This window comes from Nicotiana attenuata, chromosome 7 (assembly GCF_001879085.1).
Source record: "Nicotiana attenuata strain UT chromosome 7, NIATTr2, whole genome shotgun sequence".
In the NCBI taxonomy this organism is placed as follows: domain Eukaryota; kingdom Viridiplantae; phylum Streptophyta; class Magnoliopsida; order Solanales; family Solanaceae; genus Nicotiana; species Nicotiana attenuata.
Window position 1 is genome coordinate 32516141 of NC_031995.1, and position 11717 is coordinate 32527857.

Here is an 11717-nt window from a genome sequence, read left to right on the forward strand (position 1 = left end):
ATGTCCTGAGGGTTTGAAACCTCGGATTGCACATCGTAGTGCTATGTTGAGGTGAGACACACGATTGTTGGCGAGCGTGGGGTCGTACACTTTTGGGGATTGTGGATTGGTCCGTCCCGGTTGATGATTTTACCGCGTATTTGACTGAAACTTATTTGCTATCACTATGATTTGGGCTGAATGCCATATTTGGGCTTCGTGCCAACTATTTGAACCCTTCGGGTTTTTTTTATTGATATTTCCTCACTGATTTGACTTACTACTTGAACTCAGTCATGTTATTTTCCACTGTTTTACTACTCAAACATTTTTTCTCAATTTTGAGACTTAAATGATATTTTAAATGATGTTTTGGGCTGAGAAACACTGTTTTACTATTGCCCGAGGGGCTTGTGAGTATTTCTGACTGAGTAGGGCCGGGGGCCTATGTTTGTGAGGAAACACTGATACTGATTTGAGGCCGAGAGCCTGAGATATGTATGCTACGAGGTGGCTTGATTGATATGAGGCCGAGGGCCTAGTTTTGATGCCACGAGATGGCTTGTTATTGCGCTTGGGCCGTAAGGGGACCCTCCAGGAGTCTGCACACCCCCAGTGAGTGCGGGTACCCAGTGTGATGTGAGATTGAGCCCGAAGGGCTGTTATTGTTCTGAGATGTTTCCCGAGGGGTGGATGTGGTGATACTGTGCCCGAGGGGCGAGCTTCTATTTATTTACTGTACCTTGATTGTCTATCAATTACCTGTTTACTTGTTGAAAGAGGATTTTTACCTGTCTTTTCACTGGTTTACTATTTTTAAATGATTTTACTGCCTCATTATAACTGCTTTGTGCCTTGCGTGTTTTCTTAGTTTCAGTCATTATTTACATTTGTTACTCACTGAGTTGGAGTACTCACTTTACTCCCTGCACCCTGTGTGCAGATTCAGGCGTAGCTTGGTCCCGCTCCCGAGTGCTGATTCATTCCAGCATCAGGCGGATCTTCGAGGAGTCTTTAGGTAGCTGTTGGCGTTTCGCAGCCTGGAGCTCCTCTCTATCTATTTCTGATACAGTCTTAGTTCAATATTTTAAAAACTCTGTAGTTACCTTTAAGGATTTGGTACTATTAGATGCTCGTGACTTGTGACACCCTGGTAGGGCTGTATCGGGTTGTATTTCCGCTACTTATCATCATTAAGCCATGATTTAGACTACTTTTATGTTGTTTAACTGTTTTAATAAGTGATTTGGGTTTAGTTGGCTGGCCTTGTCTTCACGAGAGGCGCCATCATGACCGAGTTCGGGGTTAGGGTCGTGACAGCAACAGAGATTTCCTTCTTCGCGAACGCGAGGACCTTTTCGCGAACGTGAAGAACAAAGTCCCTGAAGCCAAATCCTTTTTCATGAACGCAAGTGGATCCTCGCGAATGCGAAGAACAACACGAGACAACAGCATCAGCTATTGCAAAACAGCCCGAAATGATCCGAAACCACCTTGAAACACACCCGAGGCCCCGGGCCCCGTCCAATCACACAAACCAGTCCCATAACATAACACGGACCTGCTCGAGGCCTCAAATCACATCAAACAATATCAAAATCATGAATCGCACCCCAATTAAAGCTTAATGAACTTTAGGACTTCAAACTTCTACATTCAATGTCGAAACCTATCAAATCACGTCCGATTGACCTCAAATTTTGCACACAAGTCACATCGGACATTACAGACCTACTCCAACTTCCGGAATTGGAATCAGACCCCGATATCAAAAATTTCACTTCCGGTCAAACTTCTCAAAAACCTTCAAATTTCTATCTTTCGCCAAATGACCCCAAAATGACCTACGGACCTCCGAATCCACTTTCGAACGCGCTCCCAATACTAGAATCACCATACGGAGCTATTCCCAGGCTCGGAATCCCAAACGGATATTGATAACATTGAAATGCACTTTAACCTAAATTTATGGAATTCTTCCAAAATATTAACTTCCTCAATAGGCGCCGAAACGCTCCCGGATCATCCAAAACCCGATTCGGGCATACGCCCAAGTCCGAAATCACCATACTAACCTGTTGGAACTTTCAAATCCGGATTTCGAGGTCGTTTAGTCAAAAATCAAACCTTAGTTAATTCTTTCAACTTAAAGCTTCGAATTGAGAATTTTCTTTCCAAATCAACTCCGAACTTCTTGAAATTCAATTACGACCATGCGTGCAAGTCATAATACCTGAAGTGAAGCTGCTCATGGCCTCAAACCGGTAAAAAACACACTATAGCTCAAAATGACCGATCGGGTCGTTACACAATCTTTTATTTAGTTGATCAATATATTCATTTCTGCTAGCTAAGTCATCTTTTTAATTCTATCGTGCGATTTACACAAATTGCGTTTTAATCCAATGATCGAAATATTTCTCTTATTAAATGCACTACCATTACCATTGGGTTTGATAACCAAGTGTTCAGGAAGAACCAAACCATCTTTTATTGGATGCTCTTCTTCGTTTCCGACACGAAGCAAAAAGACACTGAATATTGGATCTATTCTTACTTTATATTTTTTGTCAATTGAATCTTTTTCATTTGAGGCTAGAAGTATAACTTTGGCAAGATAACTTTTACAATATCTGCTTCTGTCGATTTTGGAACTACTGGTAATGACATAAATCACCTCCCAACCCATTAATTTTTCACCAAACGGTTCATTAATATCTAATATATTTCTAGAATTCCCGGCAATTATTTCGATCGTTTGAAACTTAGCCATAAGTGCTTTATCCCATATTATAAATTTTGTTTTCTTATAAATTTAGCACCACTGCTCTGCTTTGATATATTTGTGATGATTATTTAAGTTGTTTGAAGAGGTATATTAAATCTAAAGTGGGTAGCCTCACAATAAAATTATTATTGGTACACCACTTGCTATTATTGCTAATAGTTTCATGCCTCTTAATGTGATATTTGCAAGTAATGCATGATATAGAAATATTATTTCGATTCTGCCGGAGGCATCTATAAAAAATAATCCCGTTATACCAGAGTCGACTCTTAATAATATACTATCATTTTTACTGTGTTCTAACTCTCTTTTTATGGAATAAATTTATATACCCTAGATTTTCTTTTTTTTAACTTGAATAAGAATTTTACTCATATGATGAATTTAAAAAATAATTGAATTGGATTCTCTTGCTAAATAATTAATTTAAAATTTTAATTATTTATTTTAACATAAAAAATAATTTATTTTATGTTGATTCAGATCTTAATATTAGTTCATATTTTGTTTTGAATATTTAAATCTTAATTATAGTTTTATCCACCATAAATTTATTTTCAAAGAGTAAAATATTGATATGACATTTCAATTTAAGATCGTTATGTTTGTAGAATCATTAGTGGTGTTGACTCTCACCAACTATTTTTTCTCTCTTTATTACGCATTTATATTCTTAAATATTTTATTAGTTATTGTCTAATAATTGGGTACTTTTAAATATTACACGAAAAATTAATTTGAGTAGGAAAATAGTTTAAATATAAAATAAAAATATATTAATGCGGGGGTATCTTTTTCTTAATTTCAACTCTTTTTTTAGTCCATTTAATATTACTTTTATTTTTTATTAGTATTGGACATTATAGAGTAGTAATGTACTGCCAATATAGAGGATTCTTATGAAATTAATTTTATTAAGCTTTCCTATATATTTTTATAAGAAATTAATAGACAAAAAATTTATTAATTTTAAAACTTTCAAATATTTAAAATTAGCATAGAAGGTATTATAGTCCAAAAGTAGGTTATTACAGTTATGTCCTTTCCCTATGATTTCGCTTAATATTTTAGGAATATTTTGATATATTAATATTGTATTTATGCTTTTATAATAATATTGGCTCTCCTTTTTTTAAATAAATTTGGACAATATAATACATTCTTAAATTAAATTAGTAATAGGATATTATAATATATTTTTAAATTAAATTAGTAATAGAAATTTTTAAGAAGTATCTCCTAAACGTAATAGGATTATATGACTAAAGATATTTACTTGTTTAATTTTATATGAACTAGACATCCCAAAAGTAATTATACTAATAGGATTCATAAAGGTAATCATGTAGGATTCGTAACGTGTAGTATTATTTCCTAAAACTAAGAGAAATTATAAGGCTAATTTCTAAAATTCCGGTTATTTCGTTTTATTATGGGTTAATATACTTAATATTGTAAGGTTATTTTTGTAAACCGACATTGTATTCATGCTTTTATAATAATATAGATAATATATATACATACATATATATATATATATATATATATATATATATATATATATATATATATATATATATATAGATAGATAGATAGATAGATAGATAGATAGATAGATACATAGTACTCATAATCTTTCGGCGAAGGATGTTAATCCTAGAAAGGTCAAGTATTGTATTGAACTTTTTTTTTTGAAACGATAAAGACGGATATATTGATTCTTACATGAAACAACATAGTCCCTAAGGACATTCCTATTGTTTTTGGCTATTAGGCTATTACAAACCAAGGAACTTAGTAGTTTAGTTCCAAAACACACATCTGACTTATCCCTTTCCAAAACTGTTTTGACAAAAAATGGGGGGATTGTATGGTAGATACTTCTGCCTGGCTTGAATTGGTTGATGCCTTCTTTAGCTAGACTATGAGTTGCTGCATTGCTATCTCTGAAATTATGGTTAATTGTTGGCATTTTCGATTGGCGCATTAACAACCTGCAATTGAATAATGTATTATTTGTTAGGGCATTGTCCTCATTGACCATTTTAATTACCTCGGTCGAGTCCGTTTCAATCTCAATCGATGTAAAGGACATCTCCATTGCAATTTTTAAGCCTTGTTCCAGGGCTAATAATTTTGCATGCAAACGGGATGTTGCTTAACAAGATTTATGGAATCCAAATATCCAATCACCCTTTGCAATTACGAAAAACACCTCCTAAACCTGCATACAACTTAGTCTTCGAAAAAGCTCCATCAATATTCAACTTGATAGTGTTGTGTGGGAGGTTTTATCCACCTAATGGATACTTTAATTTTAGGTTGTTGGGGAGAATTTCTTTCAGTTAAAAAATTGTATTCCCAAGTTTGCCTAAGGACTAGGTTGACATTAAGAGAGTGGTTGAGATTATTAATGTTGTTATTATTTCGATTTTTTCAAAGATTCCAGATGGCAAATGGAAAATTATTGATCCATTGATGGATGTTACCATTGAGTAATTGACCATTTTTCAGGCATAATAACCAGTTATGGGTGTTACTATCATTTTGGAAGTGTAAACCAATGTCTTTCCAAAAGCGAGAAGCTATGGGACAAAAATGTGCATGGCATCTTCAATCCCCAACCGATAAATTGGGCAAAGAGCATCAATATTAATTCCTATATGAAGAAGGAAAGACCTACAAGGAATTTTGTTATGCAAACATTTCCAAAGGAAGAATTTAATTTTATCTGGACAATGGAGATTCCATATCCAAAGGAAGAATTTAATTTTATCCGGACAATGGAGATTCCATATCCAATTAAAATCATATTTGTTAGAGAAATTGGTCATGTGCTTCTCTTGTAGTAGCTTATAACATGATTTAGTAGTGAATGAACCATTGGTGGACATATCCCAAATAGTATGATCTTTACCAGTGTGGTGAGAAGGAGTAGGTGTTGTTAGGTCTTGTATAAAGAGCTTATAGTCTAGTTTATGTAGGGGTCCCTCAATAAAATTCCTAAGGCTAGGGGTGTTGCGAATTTCCAAATATTTAATTTAGAGCAATTATTAGGGTGCCACAGGGTTCTTTTCATATAGATTTTCCAACCTTTAGTAAGGGCTGCCCACATAAACGAGGAGGTATGGATACACTTTTTATTGGCATATTTTGTACAAATAAGTTGTGCCCAAGGATTTTTGGGGAAATTGAGAAGTCTCCAAGTAAGGTTGGTGGGCATTACTTAATTTTTATTAAAAGCTGAACGAATCCCTAATCCTCCCTCTGATTTATTCAGAGCAACTATTTTTCAATTTACCAAGTAAATTGTTTTCTTAGTATCGTATCGAACTTTAATACATCAATAGTGTATCTTGGTTATCCACAACAATGCCGAAAAAAAATAATATTACCCCACAACAACAAAAAGATTTGGTGTGCACACGAAGGCAGGATAAGTTTTTTTTTATTTTTATTTTTTTTATTACCCACAACAGCAAAAAGATTTGGTGTGCACCCCAAGACAGGATACTTTCGGAAATGATACTTTCGGATTTCGAAAGTTAAAATTTTTAATTTAACTATAGATTCAAATATTAAAATTTTAAAATATATTTATATATTTAAAAATTATAATAAAATATTATTTAAAATATATATAAAAAATAGTAATAAAAATAATAATTTATATGACTTTTAACATGCTAAAAGTATCATATTTGTTTGGGACAGAGAAGTACCTAGCATTAGTGCATTACTCTTAGGAGGACATAAACGTAGGGGTGGGCATAAAATCCGAAAAATCGAATTCCAAACCGAACCAAATTAGTTTGGTATTTTGGTTTCGATTTTTTCGGTATTTCGGTACAGAAATTTCGGTATTCCGGGTATTCGGTACGGTATACGGTATTAGATTTTTAATATTTCGGTATACCGAGATACTGAAATAGTTTAGTCCAAGTCCATTGGAAAATCTTTGAATAAAGTTTATATGATCAATCTTGATAACGTCCTGGTATAGTGATAAAAGCTTCACCAAAACCATCATGGGGTACCATCTTGCTTTATATAAAAAATAATTATTTTTATCCTTATTATTAGCTTGAGCAATTGCTGGTTCACCACAGTCAAAAATGCTGAAGCTGGGATATTTTAGAATGCTTGTAAAATAGAGTTGAAAATGATCGACTAACTTTAATGTACCAATCTGCTGACTCACTAATACATTATCCTTCATATTTTTATTTTATTTTATTATGAGTAAGTCTTCTTCGCCTCTCATTAATTATAGGGTGAAAGTATTTACTGTTTGAATCACCTTCTTTCAGCTATATAAGATTGATTTTGTAATGCCTTAGGCGTAATAATTATTAATTGGGGGAAGTCAACAAATCACTAATTAATATCTCAACTTAGATCAGGACTAGTAAACTAATTATCATTATTTAATATGAGGTGAGATCATTTAAAGATCTAGTTTGAACCGAAATCGTACCGAACCATAAAAAATACGAATCATGCCGAAATATACCGAACAATATTTTGTACGATATTTCATATACACAGTTGATAAAGGAATACCCAAAATACCAAAATTCTCAAATACGGAACGGAAATACCAAATGCTCACTCCTACATAAACGTGTTTGGTCTAGTGGTCTTACCGTATACAACAGTACCTCCTCTGCTTAGGTAGATTCTTGTTGTTGGTAATCATCTGATACAGACATGGCCAATATCACAAGCATCGGAGTTATCGGCGCCGGTCAAATGGGTTCCGGAATTGCCCAACTCGCCGCCGTCAACGGCATCGACGTTTGGTTTTACGATACTGATTCTGAAGCTCTTATTAAAGCCCGAAATTCTATTTCCAATAATATGCAACGCCTCCTCTCCAAAGGACAACTCTCTCAGGTATTTCTTCCTCCTTCTTCACCAGTAAAATTTGTTATCCTATTTACTAGCTAAATTTTTTTTCTTCCTTTTAACTTTGAATTTTACCTTTTTCCAAAAAAGGTTTAACTAGAATTACTTGTCTAATGCTCAAGAACAAGCTGCTAAACACTCCCTCTGTTCATAAAACGAATAATGGGTTTCCAGAATATAAGGTCAAAATATCTACTGTAACTTTTTTGTGGGAATTTCAGAAATTGATTCCTCAAAAAGATTTTGAAAAATGTTTCGAAAGGTCTTCAAGAACAACTATGCCTCAGTCCCAAACAAGTTGAGGTCAGCTATATAAATCCCGGTTTCTCCTTTTAAGCTCAACTGATGTCATAATCATACCAAATAAAATTAAGAGTGGAAAATAAGTTAAATTTAGATAAATAATAGTAATAATAATAATAATAATAATATTAGAAGTTCTCTCCTATTCCTACTAGCATGCATCACCTACATGGATCTTTTTCTTCTATTGTTCCCTGTTTTTAGCTAATTAAAGAAAAAACTCATTTGATTCCAAGATTGCAATAGTGTGTATCAAATGGGGTAGGGGAGTAAGATTTTGAAGCTGCGAATACTGCCTACTCTTGGAAGGTGTTGTTTGGAGTATTTTTTAGGAAATTCGAACAGCGGTGAGTTTTGTGTTTAATAACTTCTTGATAAAACAGGAAAAAAGTGCTGACGCTGTAAGACGTCTACGGTGTTCATCCCGCTTGGAAGATTTAGATTCAGTTGACTTTGTTGTTGAGGCTATTGTGGAATCCGAACAAGTGAAGAAATCTTTATTTGCCAACTTGGATAAGATTGTAAAGAGCTCTGCTATTTTGGCTTCTAATACAAGCTCCATATCTATTACTCGTCTAGCTTCTGCAACGAACCGACCCTGCCAGGTTTGCTTCACTTCGGCTGTCGATCAATTATACACTGAACGCTGGCTTATGAAACTTATTGAAAGCAGAACTACTTTATTGAAATGCAAATATGTGTGTTGAAGTTCTGGAAAATGCCAAGATTCAAACAATTGCACAAATATCTTGCTCACTTCCTTTTTTTAAATCTCTTCAGAAAGAAGATGTGCGGAATTTATCTGTGTATCTTGTTTTCTTTCTTTTTAGACTTATGGAATCTCAACATCTAGGCACTCCTGCCCAAACTGGTACGATTTGTTGTGGTTTGTATTATTTTTGCACTTTAGTTTGTATGTCCCATCTTTAGTAGTCATCACCTGTACACATAATTCTGTTTACTTGGTGATGAGATTGCCAATATAATTACTTTTTGTTAAGTGAATAAAGTGGGTGGTAATATTGAAGGTGTAAGGCTCCTCGCTGCTAACCAGAAGACATGGGACTAACAAGACTTTTCTTAATGGCTGCTAAAAGCAATGAGTGGAATGTCACGAGGATGTGGATAAGGGTGAAGAATAATGTTTGCAGAGTGATGGTAGAAATAACTGATAGGGAACCTTATTTCTCAAAATGATGGTTTGAAGGAGGATTGATTGGCTCATAAACTAATTAAGAGTTCAATTAGCTGATAGAACAGAATTATCCCTCTCTATTTTTGTTGCATATTATGTAGAACTCACTAGCCAATTCAATTTGATAGCTTTTTGGCTCCTAAAACACTGCTAGTGGAGGATTCTAATCGTTGCAGGCCATATAAAAATGTCTTTTCTTCTTTCTTCATGTGTGTGTAGTACGCTTGTGTCTCATGTATATATATATATTCTGGTACTTATTAGGGAATATCCAAATCCTCAACACAAGTTGACAACAAATTAGACACTTGTAATCACTTGCCTTTCCTGATATGCTCTCTCTATCTGTCTCTGTGCCTCTATAAAGGGAACTCTAGTTACGTGTACCCATCGGCTGCTTAGGGTTCATATAGCTTCTCTCTCTTTTATGTTTTCATTGCAGGTGATTGGCATGCACTTTATGAATCCTCCACCCATTATGAAGCTGGTTGAGATTATTCGGGGCGCAGATACATCAGAAGACACATATTGTGCCACTAAATGCCTGGCAGAGAGGTGACTGATAGGAAAACCCTGTGACTAGGATTTACAAAGATTTGCACATTTCCTCGGACAGTTGTTAAAAAAATTTTCTCCCTTAAATATCTACGCTTTCAGATTAACAGTCACATATATTCTAGCTATATGCCCTACAGGTATAACCATTTCCCAGAGTTCCACCGCGACCAAATGCAATCTCATTATGTAGCTGCAAAGCTCCACTTTTACACAATAGATTTGAACTCTGTCCCAAATTGTCTTGGCCCAAAAGTATCTTAAGGGATTCTTATTCTTCATGGAGGTCTCCCTGTTCTGCTATGGTCAAGGGGGGTTGCGCTGTGATTGTTTTTTAAGAACTAAGATTTACAATTGGCTTATCTTAGATACTTGGCTTAGAGAACCTGTCATCCACTTGTTGCTGTCTCAAGTCTTTAAGCTTTTTCAGATTGAGGATAAAAAAATTTCCTTTAGGTGGTATTTGAGCCTCATGTCATGTTTCCTAGATTTTATTTTCGTTTAGATTGCCGTATCGGAATGAAATGGGAGGATTCATATAGGTAACACAGATAGTTTGAAATTGAGACATAGTTGATAGATTAACAGATGCAACCGAAAAACGAGAAAGGATCCTTGTTATGCATTCTCTATCACAAGATGTGAGATTGTTTAATCACCTGAACATCTCTACATAAGTTGTTTTATAATGCTTCATAAGCAGCATGGACAAAAATTATATAGTATCTGTTATTTCCAATGTATGAGATGAATTACAAGAAAGGCAAAAGAATTTCTCATATCCCCTACTTGTAAAAGACTAATCTCCTATCCTCGGGAAAGAGGAGGAAATCTGCAACTAATTTCTGACTATCTATTTATTTTTTGTAGGTTTGGTAAGACAGTTATCTGCTCTCAGGATTATTCTGGCTTCATTGTAAACCGAATTTTGATGCCTATGATTAATGAAGCCTTTCATACACTTTATACTGGAGTTGCAACAAAAGAAGACATCGATACAGGAATGAAGCTGGGAACCAACCATCCTATGGGTCCTTTGGAACTTGCAGATTTTATTGGACTGGATGTTTGTTTGTCGATTATGAAAGTTCTTCATGTCGGTCTAGGGGACGATAAGTATGCTCCATGCCCTCTTCTTGTGCAGTATGTTGATGCTGGTAGACTTGGTAAAAAGCGAGGCATCGGCGTATATGATTACCGTAGTGCTGCTGCAGACACAGGAAAATCTCCTCGACTTTGAATGCCCTTACACTTGAGTTTGTGAAACAACTGCGACTTGTTGAAGCATGATCCTTCTTGCTATACCACTCTTATCTTCCTCATGTCTCAATAAAAGAGAAAAAAAGGTGACAGGGATGTATACAATGTCTGGCTATGTGATTCCTGGTTTGTTTGAGTTGTCAAAAAGATAACGGTTGTTCGACGACAACCTGGTGTATCTTTTCTCATGTTATTGCATAGCTTTTCTTGTTGCCAAATGCCAAGTCCAGGCTTTTCTGGGCAATTCCAACTTTTTCTTCTTCAACTTTTTCCAACTTAGGTAAGTTCATATGCTGATGCTGAAATTAGCTGGGGCACAAAAAAGGTAAAATCAAACTTGGTCTTTTCGTGGCATTCCCCTCAATGAAGGCTTATGGAACAATGATAATATTACTTCAATTTGTTTTCATGTTTGACATGATCATGGTTTGATAGTAGTGAATGATATCCATATTACGTCCGGTTATTAGGTTAAAGTGATTCTCGAAGCTCAACTACGGCTTACTCATGCTTAAGTTTGGAAAGTCTCATAAAACCAACGTTTGCTGCTTCTTTTTTTTCTAAATCAAAACTCAAGATCGAACCATGATTCTTTAAAACCTTAGTCTGGCTCCCGTGGTAGAGCTAGGAATTCTAGTAAGGGGATATAAGAAAAACACAAAAGATGCTGCACCTACGATTCTTGCGAGTTACATTGACTTCCAATGAGTCGAAATAGGATAGCTAGGA

General features: G+C 35.0%; 1 protein-coding gene across 1 annotated transcript; it reads left to right on the plus strand.

Moving 5' to 3' along the window:
• LOC109228906 (3-hydroxybutyryl-CoA dehydrogenase) lies at positions 7301 to 11389 on the plus strand. Its single transcript, XM_019394159.1, has 4 exons — positions 7301 to 7663; positions 8362 to 8583; positions 9616 to 9728; positions 10599 to 11389. The coding sequence occupies exons 1-4, from the start codon at positions 7478 to 7480 to the stop codon at positions 10966 to 10968; spliced, it is 891 nt and encodes a 296-aa protein (XP_019249704.1). The 5' UTR covers positions 7301 to 7477; the 3' UTR covers positions 10969 to 11389.

Coding starts and splice junctions, on each gene's coding strand:
- LOC109228906 (XM_019394159.1), top strand. CDS start 7,478: ATGGCCAATATCACAAGCATCGGAGTTATCGGCGCCGGTCAAATGGGT. Junction 8,584..9,615: donor CAACGAACCGACCCTGCCAG/GTTTGCTTCACT, acceptor TTTTCATTGCAG/GTGATTGGCATGCACTTTAT. Junction 9,729..10,598: donor ACTAAATGCCTGGCAGAGAG/GTGACTGATAGG, acceptor TATTTTTTGTAG/GTTTGGTAAGACAGTTATCT.